Genomic DNA, 23,271 nt, shown 5'->3' on the forward strand with positions numbered 1-23,271 from the left:
TTAGATACCATGTTTTTATTACAGTGCACAAGTAAACACTGTGTTCATGGCCATGTAGAAATGGGGACATTTCTGAGCTCCAGTTTAACCAAGTTGCAATTCTCACTTAGAAGGATGAAGATGAACAAGAGCCCTGTTTTTTAAACTTGTTAATCTGTGTATTCACTTCGACCAATTTGTGTCCATAGCTTAAGAATTAGAAACATATTTGAAGCTTTTAAAGTAGATTTTCTAGCTATCTATACTTGTCATTTTGACCATAGCTGACACAGTACACTGTGAAATGAAACAATGTTCCTCTGGGACTCTGGTGCTACATAAAAACACAGGGCTACATTAACCAACACAGAACTAAGGGCTGAAAAGTCAAAGTGACCTATTCACATTAGCAACAGGATAGTTGGCTAATTGAATGATTTATACCTTTTTGAGTTAAATTTTGATCAAACTCTGCCATTTTGGTGAACAGTACACTTTATATTTATAACTAAAAAAGTACTAAGCAAGCATGATATGCAGCTTTGCAAGACGTATTAAAAGCAAATTGTAAACTTTGTATTACACAGAAACCAAACAAGTGTTACAGTAGCTAACCTTCAGCGTATGTGTTATTCTTTAAAAAACGTGAAGATGTGTGAACACACTGAAGGTTCCAAGCTGCCATGTAATCTGCATTAGTTACATAGTTCAACAACTTACAGTTGTTGTTTAGCAAATCCAACAGATTAAAATATTCTCCCTGATATCTTAATGATCAGGCTTAGACTTTCTCCAATATTCAGTCTGGCCAACATGTAATAACAGTTAGCACTGCATGTGGATACTAATCATGGCACCAGTATCCAATTATCATGCGGATAAACAAGCTTTTTCTGAGGTACCTTTAAAAAAATCCTGTTGACAAAGAATTTCTTAACTACACATCAAGCAACATATACAGTAAATATCTGCACACTCACACATACAAAACACAACCAAAAGAAATGCATAGTGGGTTAAAAAAAAGATATAAGCATGACAGGACAGAATTGCCTTTTGGCCATTTTGCATCAATATTCAGGTGCAGGAAGATATCCCATGGGGCTGCCAAAATTAGTTCTGCTAGTTTTAGCCTGTCACGGGGTGAAAAGGAGCTTCTCAGCTGAACACCTAAGAGTTTTTGGCAGACAGATTCCTTTTTGTTGTCTGAAGAAAAATGAATGGTGTTAAGATATTAAAATCTGTACTGTATATTCTTGATACAAAGTTAGCAGAATTATATTGACAGTGTATACAGAAGCCTTTGTAATAGAGTACTAACACAATTTATACAAGCAGAATTTCACTTTTGATTTTATTCTTTTGAAATGAATGACAGTCTTGTACAAAATTCACTTTACACAATTAAATGAGTTCATAGATGCAAGATACAGTACAGGGCAATGATTTAAAACTACAAGCTCTTCAGCCTAAACCGAGTTTATACATTTTGCTAATGGTCATTTGTCATATTTTCAGATGAATTACGCACCTTTTTTATGCCTTGTGTTCGTGAAATGAGACATTTTTCATTATCACTAATCAAAGTACTTAATAAACTAAGACCCAGAGATTTTATATAATTCGATAATTATTTCAAAACAGTAGTTATATAACACCCACAGACACATCTACAAATTGTTTTTAATGTCATACAAATGTTCATTATGAGACATTTATTTTATTGTCATTTTATTAGCTGGTTTGTTGCAAAAATGAACAAAAAAATTCAAGACTCAACACTAACATGTCATTTATGAAACCTGATAAAATTTGATCTAACTCTTGCTTCTAAATATGTCGTCAGATATCCTTGAACCGTACAGATTTGAGAAAGAATATGAAAGAAGATTCTTTCTTTTGCTCTATATATTAGTGAAGATCTGTCTAGACCACTGACTGTTTGCAAAAGTTTTACACTAATAGTATTAGAGCTAATCATCCCTTTATACAGCAACACGCTGCCACTGAATTTAAGGCATGTATTTGATTGTATCAGCAGCCTGCAGTTCAGAACAGGAAACTGAAGGGAATATATTACTTCACTGTAGAGAAGCGAGGTTGCTCTCCAGAATATAGATGAAACTGAGTCCAAAATTTCGCCAAGAAATTTAGTTCACACTAAAATATGCCCCATAACTCGCCTATATTGAAGATTATATTTCTTGAAGCCAGACTTTGTAGTTGTCCAGTGTCCAGAGACAGTCGGGGTTCCTGACTAAAATGAAAATTATGTGATAGTATAATTTCTAATCAGCCATTTATTTCTCTCTCTCTCTCTCTCTCTCTCTCTCTCTCTCTCTCTCTCTCTATATATATATATATATATATATATATATATATATATATATATATATATATGTATAAATTCTACTGTATCTCTCTCTCTCTCTCTCTCTCTCTCTCTCTCTCTCTCTCTCTCTCTCTCTCTCTCTCTCTCCCTCCCTCCTTCTCTCTCTAGTCTGTATCATTGGAATCTGCACTCTCAGGTTTGGGCTTGGCCAGGTTGGCACGCACACGCGCCTGGTCAACTGCATCCAGCAGGTTTTTGGCATCCATGGCCAGCGTGTGAGCTGCTGCCAGCATCTGCTTCTTGCACTCCTCCTTCAAAGAGGTGATTGCGTTTTGTTGGGCCAGCCGCATCTTACCAATCAGCTCCGCCATGTCCTTATTCAGCAGCTTCTGTGTGCCCTCAATCTAGAAGCACAGAGAGACACAACCTGAACCACATGATAACATGTTGACACTTTCCTAATCACTTTCTTATCACCTGGGCTCCACTTTCCTGCCTGAAACGTTTAGCTTTGAGGGTAGTTTTACAGTACAGAGAGATAACTGTGGATGAAGAAAAGGCTTGGGATATTAAACTAGGAAAAGAATTCTAAGCTGATAAAAAAAAAAAAAACCCTTCAAGGTAATTGTGGGAAATTGCAGAAAATTTACCTCAGTCCTTATAGCTCCTTGTAAAGAGGGAATAATTTCATCAACACTGGAAATTAAATCCCTCAACGTCATTCCAACAGACTGTTGAAAGAAAAAGAAACAAGTATATAAAAAACAATATGAAAGATCAAAAAACTAAATATGATACCTGGATAAACATCACCGATCTTTTCTCAAAATGGTGTCACGATGGTTACCTTGACTATGGATATGTACTCAGAGGATGGTAGTGTGTTCACATCATTTTTCAGCTGCACTACCATTTTAACCAGATCCATGACACACTGGTACACCTTGTCCTCAGAGCGATCTAGCTCTGCTGTTGGGGCAGGCTGACAATGATTTACAACAACACATTAAAATTGATGATCAGTCATCCAAAATATTATAAAACTATAAAAGTGGCTGTGATTGAACTTTCAATGAACTTGAAGGGAAGATTCACTTGAAAGATTATGTATATTATATCTCCTGACTATGCAAAGAGTGTGTGTGGATGTAAACAGTATACCATTACCTGCACGGAAATTCTTGGGGGCTTTTCAGGGGGCTTTTGAAGTTCATCTGTAATTTAGTTTAAGGAGGAAAGTTAAATAAGACAAACACTGGAACATGAACATACTGTAATGTGTGTTTTAATAGACAGTAAACATTCCTATATTTTCATTTGGACTGAAAAGAGCGCTTACTGTTATTCGGCTGAGGGTCTGGTTCCTAACAAGAAACAGAAAATAAAAATAAAAAAAATCATAAAACAAACAACAACAAAAAGAAAAAGGCAAAGGTTTGAGTAAAGTGTTTTGCTTGGTCTTAAGTTTATGCCTAATATTACATAACACTTGAAATGCGATATAATAAAATGGCCATAATTCAGTTTTCTGAACATGAAGCAGTACAAAAACCTTTTTTCTGTTTTTTTGTTATGTTTTGTTTTTTTCTTGGTCAAGTATTTTCTTTTTGAACTATGACGTCTTTTAATTTTACAGCATAAAGTTATTTTACACTGTATGTTGTCCAAATACAAACTTGTTTCCATACAAACGTTGGAAAAAAGCAGTGCACCTAACAACCACAAGCTCAATATATCCCGAAACAACACTGAAGCATTTACATCACTCTTCATGTGCAGGAACTGTATATGCCATAGAATAAAAATGGGAATAGACTGAAAACCACCTACCATCACTTTGCTCTCATTTATTTTAGGGTCCTTAAAAAGAGCATAAAAATCAGTCACAGTGTACAGTATGTATCACGCATCCCAAAGAATAACATTGATGTGATGTGTGGATAGTTTCATATGTTAAAGTGAAAGTTATCTTCATTCCCACCAGAAGTTTCTCCTCTTTCTCCAGCCACTGTTTGTCCTCCACCATCTCATCTTTCTGTTTCGTTATGGTCTCCTGCATCCGTGCCTTTTCTAACTGCCACAGGCGCTGTGCGTCCTCCATGCTGGTTGGTCCTACGCTGAACTCCCCCTCCTATCCCATTTGAACAGAATAGAAGAAAGTGCATTGCAAATCATTTAAATACACATACACAATTAGTTCCAATGAAGATCTTATAGGCAAATCGACACTATTGTTACACACAATCACACTGTAAGTATCAATAAAATGTTAGAATAAGCTGAAAGGCACACTTACTCCAAGACTGAGGCGCCGAACAGGCATGTTGGGAACTACGAGGTTGTTGGTGGAGTCTACAGGAGACTGATAATCACTTGGACTAACCAAATCTGGAGAGCTGGCACACAAAGCCTCACTTAGCTGTAGAAGAATATGTAGTTCATTAGAGGAAAGCCCACACAAGGACTGTCCAAAGTCTGAACATAAATAAATCAGTACTCCATATATAATTTCCCACAGTACCTGGATGTGCAGACCGATGGTGAGGGTATTCCCAAAACGACCAGGGTTTTGTCTTGAGGGCTGCATGCACAAATAAATAGACTGCTATGAATGCATGATGAATCTGAGGCACACTTGACTAAATCATAATGAGGCCCTTTGGTACCTTTGGAGGAGGTTCACTAAAGTTGAACTTGGGCTCTAGAAACCTGGTGGCTCTCTGTCTGCCTCTCTCCGTCTCTGCTTCCAGGTCCTTCTCCATTTTGTGAACATCACTGGACCATTCAAAAAGCTTAGGTTAACAATTCAGTGACAACACAGCAAGATATTAGCAAGATATAGAGTATAGGTTACTTGATTTTGCAGACAAGTTCAGTAAAGGTGGGCCTCTCGTTTGGGTCGTAGCTCCAGCAGCGGGTCATGAGCGAGTACAGGGCAGGAGGGCACTGCTCTGGCTTAGGCAGTCTGATGCCCGTCTCCAGCTGGTTAATAACTTCTCGGTTTTCCAGCCAGAAGAAAGGCTGCTGCCCCCGACTCAGTATCTCCCACATGCAGACAGCTGGATATAAGCAGCACAAAAGCAGCAAAATTGATTTTTCTCTAAGCGAAAGAACCAAAATCCACACCAAAGGATCGTTAATCCAATCCAATTACCAAAAGTACTGCAAAGCAATTAATGGATGAATGTAATCAACAAAGAAGTTAACTCAAGGTTCTTTTGGTTAAACCTAATTTCATGGCCTTTTAGCAGCAGATCAAAAAAAAAGAAAAGGATCAGCTATCTACTGTACTCATGACTCAAAACTGATTATGTGACATCTATAAATGCAATTTTTCCATTTATAACTATCTACCAGAAAGGATAAGTCCATTATTATAATTCAGAAAAGTCTATAGCTCAAGTCCTCTGAAGTTAGGCCAGTCTAATGTTTAATCATCTCAAAATATCACATAGTGATTCCAAATTCTTTGACTACTCAGATTTAAGGGGAATGCTGGCATTAAAATGAAAGATGTCTAGTCTGTGTTTATACCCAGAGGCACAAGTGCAGAAATGTTGACCCTTGCATCTGGAACACTCAGTAGGAAGGTTTATCAATTTATTTCCCAGCTGTTTGAATGTATTATTACATTTGAATATAGTTAAACACTGTTTGTAAGCTGCAGAATCAGAAGTCCAGTGGGTGGATCGTAGAAATCTAACCCTAACCTTTAATTCCTAACACCATTGACTTTTTGTTCCGCACTGAGGGGAACTTGCAATTTTGTCTTTTAATCTCTCGGCCATGATGTATTCACTGCTAGCTGAGATCTAGTGTAACCTTCAATGGCAGTGGTAAAACTTGCGTAAATAAAACTGTGTGTACATTTAATTCCAGCTCACATGCCCACACATGCATCTTCATCCCATAGTAGTCTGCAAGACAAAAACCTGGCATAATTAGAACCTTAGACAACTTACCAAACATCCACACGTCACTGGCTGTGGTGAACCGACGGAAGTTTATGGACTCGGGGGCCATCCACTTGATTGGCAATCGTGTAACAGAAGCTAAAAAAAATGAACGTGAAAATTAAAATATTTATCTTTTTGAGTTGAAAGCTACATTATATAACAACAGAAATTTAGTTATGTCAGCATATGCCACAATCACCCCCCCCCCCGAAAACAACCCCCCGAACACACACACACACACACACACACACACACACACACACACACACACACACACACACACACACACACACACACACACACACACAAAATAAAAAATAAAAAAATAAAAATATGTGCAATAGGTTTTTTGTCTCAAGAACTTTTTGGAAAATTATAAAAAAATGTATAAAACTTTATAAAAACAGTTATATTCTACTATACCAAAATATACCGACATGGTATTGAAATACTGGTGAATCATTGAACAGAAAACAGTCAGTCTGAGGCTTTAAAAAAATGGTAACCATATTGTAGGGTTTCATAACAAAACACCATATTCATAGAAGCACAAGGTTTGCAGATATAAGATTTCAAATAGTATATAAATCCAGACCAACTCAGGACCCCGAAGCTTGCATTTCACAAGATATCCTGTGTGCCTGTAAAGGATATTGGAAATCAGATTTCTGTTAGATTTAGCCTGTGATAAGGTTCCCCACTCCCTAAAGCTCTGCTCAATTCCCTTCTCTTAAAACATGCATGTCCACATTGTTGTAGTACTTTTATAGCATTACAATGGAGAAGTTTCCAGAGTCAGTAAAGGCTTTCTTTTCCTTCACATAAGCATTTATTGACCTGATTCCAGAACAATAAAGTTAGCAATACTTATATTTGTAGAATAAGCTGATTGTGCAATTTCAGACAAAGAAACCTGTGCTTTCAGCAGCAGTTTTGTAAGCTATATGCAACCAGATTACAAAGAGGAACAGTGGCATACATCAAGTGTCTTTTTTTTTCTAGCTAATTAAATTGTGTGTTAAATTTACAACGACAGCAAAAACACAAGAACCACCATCCAAGCAAACATAGTTACCTAACAAGCAGCTAAGCAAAAACAATTCACACATCTTAAAGTTGTCATTCTTGGCTTCTATTACCTGTTCATTTACTGTCTACATTTATATTTACAGTATGGTACAGTATTTGGCAGATGCCTTTATCCAGAGCGACGTACTGTACAACATTGCTTTGCAGTCTCCATCAATGAACATATCAATACTGGTTCACTAGGAAAGCATCAGACTAAAAACTTTGGTTGGAGAAAAATATCCTATACTGTATCCTATACTTAGAACTAAATAGGAAAAGTCATTAAATGCAAATTCAGTAAAAACAATATGAATGTGATGAATAATGGCAAGTAAATGGTGCAGAGAGCAATAAATGTATAGTTACACAATCAGTAACATAAAATAATGCATGGTTTGCTGTTAAAGAATGAGATGAGGTTGTTCATCGCTGTTGAAGATTAATATTAACGACTGAGTAGTGTTTTGGAGATTAAGCAATTAACATATGCAGTTACGACAATTTCTAATGAAAGCAATGGACCCGTCACAAGACAGTAACACGGATCCATGCCATAGTTGCACCTTGTTTGTGGCCTCACAACAGCAGTTCTGAAAACATTAAGGCACACTTTTAATAGACGGCATGGATAATAAATACAAGAATAGGATTATACAGTCATTCCATCCTGCTACGTGATGCCTCAGTACATGGCTATTGAGCTGGTCATCATTAATATTCTGCTGGAGGTTTCCTGACTAAGATGGAACAGCTGCAGGCCTTTGAAAAGCCCAGTGCTTTTATGTGCCTACAAATCAGCTGAGGCTTACCTTTGTAATATTCCTCATTCTCTATGTATCTGGATAGGCCAAAGTCACCGAGCTTCACACAGTCTGGTGTGGCGACAAGCACATTTCTCACCGCGATGTCTCTGTAACACATAGAGAATTTAGTGGAAATACGTTCTTTATCTTTGATTGTAAATATGCATTGAAAGGGCAGAGATTTAAAGGACTCGGATAAGCATACCTGTGTACCATGTTCTTTCCCTGTAAGTAAACCAGAGCTTTGCAGATCTGTAGGCTAAACAGGACTAGTGTGACATTGGTCAAAGTGTTCTGGTTTTTGTTCAAGTAATCTCCAAGCTGAAAATAAAAGTAGGAAATAAAAATCAATGATTAGAATTTAATCACTGGAAACAATGCATTATACAGGGGGATCTTCTCATTGATGGAATTCTGGATTAATCAGGATTAAAGCATTTTTTTCTGCACTGATTTAAAAGCCAGCTAGGTACAATATCGATGTCTTTGTTGTTCGTTTATAAACAGCGTTAATGCAAAACTACTGCTTTGAATTGCCGTTATATGTTATGTTGAACACCCACAAATAAGCATTTCAAATCACAAACTCGAGCGCTGCCACCTACAATTCTGCAGCATAGAATTTTCATTTTGTATCATTTAGCTTGAAAATATACTGTAACATTCTACACTGCCTTTTAAAAAAACGTGTCATTCTTGCTTGTGGATGTTTTGCACTTTGTACTGTGCAGTTTTAACACCAATATTACCTTTTGTCTCGCTATTTATGCAGAATTTTTTCAGTATAAACCGTCATTAAATACTTTATCACAAATTCTGGTTCTAAACTAGTAATACAGCACGCACACCTAACAATATTCTACAGCCAGTCTCGTATTTGAAAATGAATTAAGGTATCTAAATCAATCTGGACTGATCATTACTTTATAATCAGCACTAACCCTTAATAAATGAAATACATAATCGTGTTTGGGGTTTTCGACTAGTAGAAATATTTAAAACATTTTCCAATATGCACTGCGAAGCGTCACTGCCACTCACCTCACCATGCTGGTAGAGCTCCATGACGATCCACACAGGTTCTTCCTCTATAATACCTATCAGACTCACTATATGAGGGTGGTCCAGCTTTTTCATTAAAGCTAAGAGATTAGATAAGCCAGAAATATGAATGACTTTAGCAACAGAACAAAAACCTGCAGAGTCAACAAACTAGAAAAGCTGTTAATGACTAAGCTTTTTCATTCTATATAGTTTATTGATTGAAAACTTCTCAAATACTACCTGCTTCACTCATGAATTTATCCATGATATCAGGTGAGCACTCTTTACAGGTCTTTACAGCGACTTTGATCTTCTCACCATTCTAATTCAGACACAATCCAAGAAACTATATATATATATATGTCCAATATAATTTCTATGATATTCATTCATTTAGTAGAAACAGAAATGAAAGAGAATCAGCTTTTGCAATTCACCTCTTTTTTGTAAACTCCTTCAAAGACCTCTCCAAAAAAACCTGCGCCCAAAATACGTCCCAAAACGATGGACTTTCTCGAGATTCCGTATTTCACCACTAAACATGAAACATAAAGTTTGAAAATGTAAGATGAGTTAGAGGAGTAAACTGTCCATAAAAACGTAAACACTAAAATAAAACACTATACATACCAGGAGGTGGAGGTTTTTCATCCATAATTTCACAGTATATATCAGAATCTGAAACATGCAAAAACGTACTGTATATGAAAAAGCTTTTAAAAATAATAAACAAACCAAACCAAATTAAAGGGTGATTTGTGATGACTAATATCCTGAAGAGCAAACATATGCGTACTCACTCCTACTGTGCCGTTCATTATCTTTTGATGGTTCAGGCATGCCTAGACTAAAGAATAGTGTTGGAAATCATTTAGGAATGATCGGAAATACTTTGAAATATTCTACTGTATAGTTAAAACCATAGCTGAGTTGAAACAATGCATAAAGAAGGAGCTTACCATGAGGGGATGGCAGGAAGGGAGTTACGGAGCTCTGTATCTAAAACAGTTGAGAAAGATAAGTTATGATTCAAAATAAGGCAAGACATAATACGAATTATATCTTGTGTAATTTCACCCACAGATCATCAACTATCCTGACGCAATTCTACAGAAATATATAATTGCTGAACCATATTATATGACACCTGGAAAGATAAACGGAACCTCTTATTTGGCTTACTTTTATTGGGCCGAGATATTAATGATGAATCTGTGTTGTTCTCCAACCTGCAGTAGCCATCGATCAGGTCAGCCATGTTCTCTGCCATTGCTAACGTAGGCACATTGACTGAGAAGGGCTGAGAGGTAAATGGGCACAATAATGCTGTTATAAAAGCGCATTTTACGTAGTATATTTTACGGCTTGGACCCACAGTGAGATGCTTACCTGTTTAGCTCCCTTGATGTCAATGTCTAGCAGAGATTTGGTGTCACTTTGTGCAGTGCACTTAATACTTCGGATCTGTTTAAACTCAGCTAGACAAACTGTCTGAAAAAGAAAAATAGAACTTGCAATGAGAAATTGCAATGGCAAAATTTAGGCTCCATACAATTACGAAGGTGGTTTACAGAAGGCACATATAAATTATGTGCATGGTCCTTAGAATCCGAGTCTAATTAAATACACACACTCTCACTCACACTTATGATTTAGCCAATCCACCTACTGCAGATTGGGGGAATAAGGTGTGGAGGAAGAACACATGAAACAATGGAGTCCCTGGACTGTAAACCAGCAACACTACCTGCTGTGCCACCATATTTTGAAATGTATTATGAAGTTGTTTAAGATGCAGAAATACTGACCACAGCATTTAAACGAAGGGATAGTGTGAATAATTATCATAATATTCTTAACTAGTAAATCATAGCCTTGTTTAATTGGTATTCATGACTTAGAAACATAAACCTCTGTCACAGTAGGTCATTATTAATGTAACTGCTTATTTCTGAACACCTAAAAAGATTTACAGTATACATGTTTTTTTACCGATGAATCGCTTTGTGCACGTTGGCGAATACCTCTTGCTCCGATGACTAAATCCACTGTTAGACTCCAGCCTTGCTGTAAGAAAATGACCACAACGTGACATCTAGATCATTTAGACCCAGGTAATTCTCAAATGTATATAAATAAAATAAACTTTGAACTCACCACTAGTTCACAAGGAAAAACCTCTTCATTAAAGTTAATGAATTCCCCATAGGTCTTAAAGAATTTGACCATGCACTCTTCCTCTTTGAGTGTACAATATTGCTGAAACGTCTGCTGGATCATCTTCCTGAGTTGCTTCGGCTAAAGACAAAGAATGACAAAAACAACAAAGCTCTCCATTTAGTCCATTATAGATCCCTAATAACTACTGATATTAGAGGTCATTTATATGACTAGACGTTATGTCTGTAATGTGCTTCCACATTGGGTCTCTCGTTATCCTAATAATCACCTCCATTCTTCTTGGAAGGCTTTCCACTAGATTTTAGAGCATGGCTGTGAGGGGGTTGTGATCAAGGAATGTCATCTCTTAGATACTTGGATGCCACTTGGATGCTCCATAATACTGTATTAAAAATTAGTTTTTCTTTAAGTGCTCAGGATTTAGCTCTATTGGGTTTTACCTAATTATACATTTATGTATAAAATACTAATTTAAACTTATCAAAATTGGTATTCTAACAAATAATTCTAACATAAAATCATGCCTTTATATAAACAATATATATTCAATATAAAAAATTTAAATCTAATAATCTTACTTTCATACTGTCAATCAGTTTCTGTGGGAAAAAAAGGTCTAGTCCGACATCTTTCCTAGAAGAAAATATTAAATAGAATTTCACTGCTGCCAAGAATATGGTACACATTTTACTCATTTTTCGCTAATGTAAATTTTTTACATGTGTTTATTTTACAACACACACCACAGTGTTGCTAAATGCTTGAATTTTTATAAATGTTTATCTCAAATAATTTGGGCTGCCAGATTGTACACATTCATGTAGTTATTCTATACAGTTTCTATAGTAACAACATGGATTAGCAGAAGATTGAAATAAATGGATTAAAAACAAGCTGAACTTTCATTCAGGAGACATTTGTTGAGCGTTTTTGGAAGGAGTCAACAATGTAAATGCTTTGTAACTGTCAGAATTAAAGCTGTAAACTGTTTACGGATACAGTCTCGGCTTTGAGGTTTGCATTTTGTCAATAAGATGACAAGCAGCATATTGTTGTTTTACTAACGTCGAGAAAAAAACATAGGCTGAGAATGGAATTATTGTTATAGCTGTTAACATAATAATAATAATAATAATAATAATAATAATAATAATAATAATAATAATAATAATAATAAACATCTTTATATGTAACTGCAAACATGTACAAAATGTCATTCTTAATTAAAATATTAGCTTTGACAAAGTCGCTGTCATATGAGAGGAATAAAATGCTCTGGAATGTGTTGTTTTAGAAAAATGATCAATCCTGTTGATTTCAAAGGCATGAATGATTGACAACTTACTCTAGCAATTCAAAATTGGACTTCTTCTCAAGGCCTTTGGCATTCATGTCTTTGTAAAACCTCCTGGAAGGAAAGTAAACAAGACAAATCAACCATAATGGAGAAAATTAAATAATTAAAAAAAAAATCAATTCTACTAATATGTAGACTAATAATCATTTTATTACACAATAATTATGCGTGTAATTGCTTTACATAAAAACTGTTTAAGAGTTATTATTAATCCTACCTGATCTCCAGACAACCCAGCTGCAATGCCATACCATCACTGACTTTACTAGAGTAGTGCTGCATATAGTCACTGCGAACCTGTGCCACACCAAGCACCAATACATCATATTAACTACCAAAATCAATCAATCGGTTCCAAATAGGAGAACAATATGCCCTGTGTTATCATTTTAACCTGGTGATAGAGATATAACAGTGAAGTTCTGTCTTCTTTAAACTTCTCCAAGAAATTAGCTGGTATGTAGCGAATCCTCAGGTCATATCTGAAACACAAGCAATGGTGTTAGCAAAAGTGATGGCTGTTATATGCATGTAATTATACTGATTTTTATTCCATATTATTTGGGAGCTGGTATTAATTACTTATCATGTAAAGCACTTGTAACTGTAAATATGTGGAAAGTACTATTGAAAGTATAATTATATAGAATATTATGCCTTATATCTTTCTGAGTTTCACAAATGATGTAAAGTGATGTATTGTGCATGGCTTCTCACCTCCACTCTGCCTCCACATGGAGTTTTTCATAGCGCTGCTCTACCTCACCAACAGTCAAATCAGGATGTAGCCAGTGATGCTCCTCAGACTTCAGATGTTTGAGTCTTAGGCCAAAGCAACTGGCATTCTGTACATTAGGTCCCAAACGGCCACTGATCAGGATGGACTGGATGATGGCCTGGGAATAGAGAGAAGGAACAAAAATTGTGTGTTTACTCAGAAATGGGTAACCTGAATACAAAAGATAAATCAGTAAATGGGCAGAGAAAGGTGTTTAGGTCATATGCACGTGAATGTTTTAAAGATAAGGACCCATACACCCATATTAATATATTTATCTTTCTTTAAAACGGAATTCCTTAATGTGTACGTTCATTATTTAAAATCGGAATTTCAGAGTGGTTACATCAGCAAACCAACACGAATATGCTCATGTTCACTGTCAGAATCCTCCAGTAAGAAGTCTGATAACTAAATACAGTTTTCAATATGCACTCCAATTAACTTTTAATGGAAACAAGGAGTAAAAATGACCGGGTGTTCTGTTACAGGAAAATAATCACCAACAGGGAGGTATGCTGTAGTCTGAACTGATACTGTTTGATCGTTATGATTCCTTTGCTAAACAACAGCAACTTTTTAATCAGTTTATTACCAGTATTCTATTAGCATGTATCATTGACAATATGTGTCCTTATAAATTAGTTGCACCTATAGAAACAACAAAAGAAATTGAAGGATTGCATTGATCCTTCTTAATCCCTCAAATCTGGCCCCAATCAGATTTGAGTATTCAACATGGTGTGCATGTAAATTAAGATGTCACAGTAATTACATTTTTAAGAAATATTGCATAACAAATGTATTTTAAACCTCAAGACCGAACACAATAAAATCTACATTTTCTGCTTGAAGAATTATTTATACACACATTGAAGGACATGTTATGTCGAAAAAAATTCCCTGTATACTTTGCCGTTTATTGACTCTTACCCTTATCTGCCAGGAGCTATCGCACTTGACAAGTTTGAAGTTTTTTAGGTTGTTGCTGCTGCTGAAGCAGACTTTAAGGATTTTCACAGGGCCTTTCTCTCCAGCAAGGGCAAACACTGGTGATTTGGGCCCATCAAAGTCTGGGCTTAGCACCCTCCATGACAGTGTGTTGGTATCACCTGCCATTTTGAAGACTGCTTATGGCAAACAGCACACCATTACACCCACGCCAGGCCTGTGGAGAACACACACACAAACACATTTGTAAAATATTGAGTTTTTGTTCTTTACAATGGCAATAAAATTTAAACATATTTTTAAACTGTTAGTTGTCTAAAAGAACAAAAAGTAAAAAATAAGTTCAATTCAATTTATTTGTATATGTCACACCGGGATGAGGAAGACAGACCCAAATACAGGACAGCTTCAAATAAATAGGTTTTAATAACTTAAATACATAAAACAGGAACAAAGACGAAAACTACACAGAACAAAGGAGGAGGGTACACTGAAGATGATTCGGCACGGTTAAATAGACATAGCAATTAACAATATGGAACAGGTGTGCAGAGACTGGGAGGAGTAAACAAGGGTGGGGCAGACACGTGACATGGTACATAAGCAGAAGCACATAGCCAAAAGTCCGGCCGGGTCCTGACGCCCCCTCGAGGTGTGGCTCCCGAAGCACCAATCCCATCTTAATGACAATCCCGACAAGGCCCAGGAGGAGGGGAGCAAGGCACATGGCAAGGCAGATGGGGGAACAAGGCACACGGGGAGGCAGATGGGGGGAGCAAGGCACACGGGGAGGCAGATTGGGGGAGCAAGGCACATGGCGAGGCTGAAGAGGGGAGCACTCACACGGCGGCGCAGCCAGAGAGGGCCGAGCGACGTCCACCGCCTAGCAGAAGGGCCGAGCGACGCCCACAGCTGAGCAAAAGGGCTGTGCAACACCCACCGCCGAGCAGAGGGGCCGAGTGATGTCCACAGCCAAGCGGAAGGTCCGAGCAACATCCACCGCCGAGACGTCCACACGACACATTGCAGGCAGACCACATCTCGAAGACCAGAATGGAAGGGAGGGAGGGCGGGAAAGATTCTCCACAACGGGCCTGCAACAACCTCTGCAGAACATAAGTAAGGCGATGTCCTCCATGGAAAACCAGGAAGTGAAATGACATCCCCCACTGGAACAAGTGGCAAGCGATGCCGTAGGACACCAAAAAAAAAAAAAAGGACAAAACCGGGATCATGACAGCCCCCGCAGAACAGAAGTAAGGCAACGTCGTCCTCGGGAAACTGGAAGTGGAGCGGCATCCCTCACTCGATAAAATGCGGAGTGATGTCAACGAAAAAAGAAAAAAGTCCAGGAAAAAACAGGAAGACTGGAAGAACATTCCAGGAAGAGAATAAAAAAATATGCTCCCAATAAGCCGGTCCAGGCTGGAAGCTGTCCTGCTGGGTCCAAGTTTGTGCGGAATCATTCTGTCACACCAGGAAGATAGACCCAGATACAGAATAGCATCAAACAAATAGGTTTTAATAACTTAAATACATAAAGACGAAAGACAAAAACTACACAGGACAAAGGACGAGGATACACTGACTATGATTCGGTTACATAGACATAACGATTAACAATAGGGAACAGGGCACAAAGGCAAAAGTCCTGACAGTATAGTACTTTTAACAATTCACAGTGTCTCAAAAGTGGCTTTACAGAATTACTGAAACAAAAGAGAAAAGAGAAAAAATTATATAAAAATAATAATAAGAAGAAAAATAAATAAATAAAATAAATAAACGAATACATACATTTTACAGTTTAAAATTAATTTAAAAAATCAAAATACTATATAACTATCCCTAAAAAAAGATCCAGAGATAAAAAAAAATCTGGGAAAGGTTCTGGAAGATCAAAATGTGAAGACATTTAAAGTTAAAAAACAAACAAACAAACAAACAAACAAACAAAAAACACTGAATGATGACATCCTCAAGCTGATTAAAAAGACAAATAAATCAGTGGAAAAAATTCCAGCTAACTGTCATCTGTTTACCTCAAAGTTTCCCTTACATGTAGGATCTAAAAGCATAAATCCATCAGGCCAATATTTGCATGTTTGCTCTCACTGCCATGGAGATACTTACACAAGCATAATGCCTTCACTTCTGCAAGAGCCTTCTTGCACCACCAACTATTACAAAATGAATTTACAGTGTGTTACTCTGTTCCCTTTTAAACATTACAACCAGTTACCAGATTATTTATTTGTTTGTTTGTTTGTTTGTTTGTTTATTTATAATCACATCCTATTGTGACTGGGATTCACATAGAAAAAATGACTCTTGTCCCTCAAGCGCAGGATATTTTAATGGCTCTGTGGTGATGTTTATCCTGATAAAACAATGTTGCCCAGAAATTTAGCTAATCTGCTAATAGCTAATCATTTACCAAGCTAACAAGTTTATAGCAATAATGTAATATATTAATGTGTTAGGAATTGGTGGCGAGATCATGTTTAACATTAGATAGGTTGAATTTATCACAAATGTAGCTAACTCTTAATTCAAATAATCCTGAAGAGTCCTAGCACCTCACCATGAAGACAAACTGCCCAGAAAAATATTTGTAATGTCAGTGTTTACATTTGTCAGCAGATATTGGGAAGTGCACAGTATTTTGAGTGTGTGTGTGTGTGTGTGTGTGTGTGTGTGTGTGTGTGTGTGTGTGTGTGTGTGTGTGTGTGTGTGTGTGTGTGTGTGTGTGCGTGCGTGTATTTGTGTGTGTGCGTGTGTGTGTGTGTGTTGTCAAAAAGCATGCCTTGCTAGTTTCAAAAGCCTTGGGCAATGAATTCCTCATGAGGCTGAAGCTACATGTCTCGTTCTCACATCTTGTCATACTATCTATAGGATCATTTAAGAGAATATCTGAGTATTATTTCTCACAATTGCACTTCAATTAAACAGTGTTCTTGTATTTCAAAGCTAAGTACCAATAGATACCAAAAGTTACTGACATTTCATTTCTTTTATATGTGAAATGAAAACAAATAGCTCTAATCACTGGCTTTTGCAGTGGAATGGAACCAGACAGACCGTTTCTACACCACACCACTACATCATCACCACCACAACAAACAGAAGTTTTTTTAAAGCTTGAAAATGGTAACACGTTAGTGAGATCCAACCCCCAGAGGTCACTTTTAAAACTCACACAGAGAAATATAACAGGTTAAAGGAAGGATTCTCTACAGAAGAGCAGGGTAGTGTCTATAAAAATATGATCTAACCGCTTAGCAAGATTTCTCAGTTCTGCTTACTGTGAATGATGAAAGAATAAGCAATTACTTTACTGAAGGTATTTTATTGAAATGTAGCCAACTGTGTCCTTTCTAGGTTTGGGATCTGACTTAAGCTGAATTTTTTTTTTTTTATTACACTGTACCAAGCATGCAATTATCTGTGAGATCACTACTGTGGCATTTATGTTGCACAGTTCACATTTTTTTACAATCAAGTAAACATATAATAATAATAATAATAATAATAATAATAATAATAATAATAATAATAATAATAATAATAAATAAAACTCTTGTCCCTGTAAATTAAAAAGGAGTAAAAAAAAACATTGGACAAACAAAGAAACTGAAAATAAACATTAATCAACAAAAATGATTAAAACACCAGTACAAGAAAGTATTTGTATAAATTCATGTAAATATAATAGGCCTTTCATCTATTAAGATAAAAAAAAAATATGATGATCATTCTGAATGAATTTTTAATCTGAAAGCTTATCCTCCATTGTTTTTTAACCCACTCTTCATTGGTGTCGAGGTATCCCCAGTGTTTTGCATTTCTTAATTATATATATATATATATATATATATATATATATATATATATATATATATATATATATATATATATATATATATATAATATATAAATATAAAAGTTTCAACAGGACAATGACCCCAAACACACCTCCAGGCTGTGTAAGGGCTATTTGACCATGAAGGAGAGTGATGGGGTGCTGCACCAGATGACCTGGCCTCCACAGTCACCGGACCTGAACCCAATCGAGATAGTTTGGGGTGAGCTGGACCGCAGAGTGAAGGCAAAAGGGCCACAAGTGCTAAGCATCTCTGGGAACTCCTTCAAGACTGTTGGAAGACCATTTCAGGTGACTACCTCTTGAAGCTCATCAAGAGAATGCCAAGAGTGTGCAAAGCAGTAATCAAAGCAAAAGGTGGCTACTTTTAAGAACCTAGAATATGACATATTTTCAGTTGTTTCACACTTTTTTGTTATGTACGTATATAATTCCACATGTGATAATTCATAGTTTTGATGCCTTCAGTGTGAATCTACAATTTTCATAGCCATGAAAATAAAGAAAACTCTTTGAATGAGAAGGTGTGTCCAAACTTTTGGTCTGTACTGTATATATATTAAAGATTTATTAGATCTACTTAAACATCTTGACATCATTTATATCTCTTTTTGCAGCTCAGTGAAAGCAATCTTTTCCACAGATTTTAAACTCCTCACAGCAAATGGTTTGAGTTTGTTGTTTGCCAATTTTTGCACAAACATGTTATCCCTGTCTTCATACCGTCTTTATGATAAAATTAAGCTTGCAAACAAACCTAATTTCTTATTTATTATGTCATTACCTGCGATATTTGTTTTTTTTTTCGTGAACAAGAAATTCTGATTTGTAGATAAAAACATGAATCTGAAAATGACAAAAAAAAAAAATGCTCTACGGTTGTTATTGTACCTATCATAGTGAGTTCCTAAGGTAGGAATAAACTGTAGGAAGCAATGAACTCTTAGGAATCCAACAATTTTTTTGTATTTCAATATCTATATGTATCAACACAAGCAAAGATAAACTTTTTTTTTTAATGTATATCTCAATCAGTACAGAAAATATTCAGAGCACTACAGGAGTTACACATGCCATGTGCCAACAGATAACAATGTCCCAACCCCAGGGATGAAAGTAAACAAACTAAATGACTTTGGGTTGTTCTGCAAATCCTGTCAGATGTTAAGCTTAACAACAAAACAAGCTCAGGTGTCCTAAGATATTATGGTTGTGACACATCCCATTCATACAGGTTCATGTAGGACTGGGATATTAGTAATATTGTTAAATCACTGCAGAAAACAGTCATGATACATGAATGGTACTGTACTTTTCCATTTTGCTAGGATTGTACATGTTTTAGTGGTATGTATCTGTCTAGTATACAAGGTAGGGAAAAGTTAATAAAATGTAGTGATTTATTACGCTATGCTTATTAAATGGTGATCCAATCGTGCAACTATTTAAAAGTATACTGCATTGAAATGACAATATAATAATAGTTAAGTGTCAGGCTTGAGGAGACCAAGGCAGAGAGAAGGATATGTGCTGTTTAGTAGTTTTATACCTGTGTATAAACCTGAGCTAGTGGAATGCGCGGTGGAACAACCTGACCTGCGCAGACATGTCCTACAGGGGAGCTCCTTATAGCCAAGCAAATACAAGCTTTTTGTTCCGAAATCAAATCAAAGTTAATCCATTATCCCAAAAGAAAGTTTATTGCGGCTTTATGTTTACAGGCGTAAATATAAAGTATGTGCATTCACAACCCAGCGTGCCACGAGCACCTGACGCTTTTAATCAGGTTAGAATTGAGTTACCACGCAAGATAAACGCATGAGAGCGCGCAGCGTCCCGCGCCTTAAGTAACATTTGCTGATTTACGCACCTTGTAAAGCGCAATAGAAGAGTCCCTGTTAGCGGTGCCACTCGTCCCGTCTTCAGGTAGATGGAGGTGAAGCGACTTACAGGCCACACCTCAGCTTGACTTGCACTTCGTACTTCCTTGTTTTCCACTGCAACTTGCTCCAACTTTAATGGGGGAGGAGATTGAAGGTTTACTCCTGCTGGTAGTGTCTGCGCAAGAGGAATAAATGCACCTCAAGAGGGGTAAATGGTCTTCAAGAGGGGTAAATCACCTCTATTTCACAACTTAGATAGATAGATAGATAGATAGATAGATAGATAGATAGATAGATAGATAGATAGATAGATAGATAGATAGATAGATAGATAGATAGATAGATAGAACTATATTGTCATTGCATAGTTCAGGTACACCGCAAAGAAATGCAGTTTGGCATCTACCAGAAGTGCAAAGATCAGCAATTGTGCAAATAGAAAAGTGCAGATAAATATGTATCATATGTACAGCAAGTTTTATATATATATATATATATTTATATATACACACATATATATATATATATATATATATATATATATATATATATATATATATATATATATATATATATACACACACACACACACACACACACACACACACACACACACACACACACACACATGTCCTACAGAGTTTAAGCCTAACAGTTATATCAAGACAAATGTGCAAAGATTGAGCAAACAATCTGGCAGAATTAGAATAAATATCAGGAAGAATGCTAAGAGACATGAGAAGGGTCTCCAGCTGTTCAGAAGATGTGGAAAAAGTCGAAGGTAATGAAACTTTTTAACTATAAATTAATGTAACTTAATGTATAAGTTAATGTATATATTAATTAATGTAATGTAATGAGTGCAAAATTGTAAACTATTAATACACTATTAGCATAGGCTATTTTTATTACTTATGATAGTGAGTTAATGTCTTTGAAACATAATACATTTGTAATAAAAGCATGCAAACTTTTGGAAAATATATATTCAGGGTAGTCTCTAAGACACACACAAAAACAACAAATATTTTTTTAATAAACTGGTTAAAAACAAATTTTATTCATTAATCTAACTCACATTGCAACCATCATAAGGTTTAGCAACACTGACATCTTGTGGCAGAAACTAGAACTTCGTTATCGGCTAAACTCAAAATGGCTTCCTATATAGTTGACTATATGGTACCATGTGTAGTGTATGATATTGTACATAGTGTACTGTCGTACTACCTCGGGCTGATTAAACTGATTCAATGGCGGCATAGTAAGCTCAAATACGCCTTAAAATTCTTCTGTACCATATCAATTCTTCATTTAATTCTCAGATGTTATAGTACAATCAGGGGCGGTTCTAGACCTTTTTTTAGGGTGGCTTCAGGCCCCTGTGTGTGATCTCAGCCACCCTATAACTATAAGGATAATTTTTACTTTCAAAAATAAAAAATAAAAATTACGTTAAAATGCAGGACATGTCGTCGATGGGAAAGAAAATTATTTATCAGTTTGATCCAAGGGCGAATTTTTTTTTTTAACTTTGCTTTTACACGTGTTTTTAGTCTTTCAAAAGTGCGTCTTCAGCTGTCTGCTTTCAGTAAGAACGCCGTGAAATGTCACTATTCTTATTACCAGAGTTGATAGCACAAACTAAATATTAATGCAAACAATCTATTCAATACTGAATAAAAATATAATTTATTGATTTGGTCTTTGTCTTGTGAATATTTATTTTATTAATGACTGCATTCATTGGACACACTGTTTGTAGAGAATGCACACATACAATGAACTGATTTGATTCAAGACTGGCATCATTACATCATGCATAAGATTTTATTGTCCACTTTTGCCATTTTAAATAATATCGTAACTTTTGGCTTACTATGTAGTCATATAATATATAATATAAAACTCTTCTTGTTTTAAATTCTCACGAGGGCTAAAACCCCTAAAGATGAAATGCTAGAACCGCCCCTGAATACAATTAATATGTAAGAATACTGGAGTTCTTTTATTTCAACATATGATATTGTGCTAAACTCTTCCTGGACAAACAGTTTCCTGATTAGTGACCATTAACAGATTCAGATTGCATGCACCAATTTTTCCTCATCCTCAGTTGATCATCATTCTGAGAATGTGGACACAAGGGAGGAAGCAAAGGACCTTCATCTGTTGAACAGAACTCACACAGACCAGGCAAACACATTTAGACCAAACAAAACCAGATTATTGATTTTTAGGCCAAAGATTTAAGGGCATTTAAATGTCATAACCATATATATTGCTGAATATTTGTATGCGGTAACATTACAATTTACCTTCTCTGCAAATAATGAGCCCAAACCCCTTAAAGCATGACACTGCCCCTGGGGCACCAAGCAAGGTCCATGAAAACATAGTTTTCTAATTGTTCAAGTGGAGGAATCTGAGTGCTCTTTACAGATCCTTCACCTCATCACCCCCCCCTAACCTTTGGGATGAACTGGAACACCGACTGCACCCCAGACCTCAAAAAGTTAAGGTCAAGAAGTTAAAAGCTGCTGCGTTTTGCATTTAAAAAATAGAAGCAAGAGAAAAAAAAAACAAAGTCTCCATTTAAACGGTCACAGTATCTCTCACTTTGCAGCCAATGTCCTTATAAATCTGCTCATATTATACCTGAGACTACATATGCATTTATTATCTGAAAAAATATTGACATGTTTAATTTATAACTATTTACCTTGTTTGGCTTATTACTGTTTTTTAATGCAGATTTTTTTATTTCATTATTTACGAAGCCATCTTTGCTTTACAGCATTTCTTTGCATGTGCCATTTGTATAGTACTGTATGTGTAAAAACACAATGCCATCTGTCCTTATTTTCACACTGTGTCTCTTTCCATGTGTAAGTAAGGCTTAAACTACATGAAAATATGTAATCCAGCTTGCACACTGATACAATCGATGACCTGTGAGATTTATAAATAGGCATTATCTATAACATTACTTTAGCCTTTCTCGCTGTCAGTGTAACTTGGCAGAGTTTGAGCTCTCTTTGCTTTTTCTGTTT

General features: G+C 36.2%; 1 protein-coding gene across 3 annotated transcripts; it reads right to left on the reverse strand.

The window, feature by feature from the left end:
• Nucleotides 1-1,319: 1,319 nt before the first annotated feature.
• ptk2bb (protein tyrosine kinase 2 beta, b) lies at nt 1,320-20,357 on the reverse strand. 3 transcript variants are annotated; one of them, XM_027149879.2, is made up of 31 exons: nt 20,206-20,357; nt 14,435-14,669; nt 13,441-13,619; nt 13,118-13,205; nt 12,941-13,020; nt 12,712-12,774; nt 11,945-11,999; nt 11,343-11,483; nt 11,178-11,252; nt 10,575-10,676; nt 10,368-10,485; nt 10,145-10,184; nt 9,986-10,032; nt 9,816-9,863; nt 9,623-9,720; nt 9,426-9,507; nt 9,183-9,283; nt 8,347-8,462; nt 8,148-8,248; nt 6,274-6,363; nt 5,166-5,370; nt 4,978-5,086; nt 4,833-4,892; nt 4,608-4,730; nt 4,293-4,442; nt 4,142-4,171; nt 3,651-3,675; nt 3,479-3,525; nt 3,159-3,293; nt 2,962-3,042; nt 1,320-2,715 (listed from the first exon to the last, which is right to left on the reverse strand). In XM_027149879.2, exons 2-31 carry the CDS (start codon nt 14,618-14,620, stop codon nt 2,476-2,478), a joined length of 3,015 nt encoding a protein of 1,004 aa, XP_027005680.1. In that variant the 5' UTR covers nt 14,621-14,669; nt 20,206-20,357; the 3' UTR covers nt 1,320-2,475. The 3 variants fall into 3 exon arrangements, with proteins under 3 accessions (XP_027005680.1, XP_027005679.1, XP_047657642.1); XM_027149878.2 differs by having other exon boundaries at nt 4,833-4,913; XM_047801686.1 differs by lacking the exon at nt 4,142-4,171 and having other exon boundaries at nt 4,833-4,913.
• Between the last annotated feature and the right edge of the window lie 2,914 nt (nt 20,358-23,271).

Source organism: Tachysurus fulvidraco, chromosome 16, assembly GCF_022655615.1.
Source record: "Tachysurus fulvidraco isolate hzauxx_2018 chromosome 16, HZAU_PFXX_2.0, whole genome shotgun sequence".
In the NCBI taxonomy this organism is placed as follows: Eukaryota; Metazoa; Chordata; class Actinopteri; order Siluriformes; family Bagridae; genus Tachysurus; species Tachysurus fulvidraco.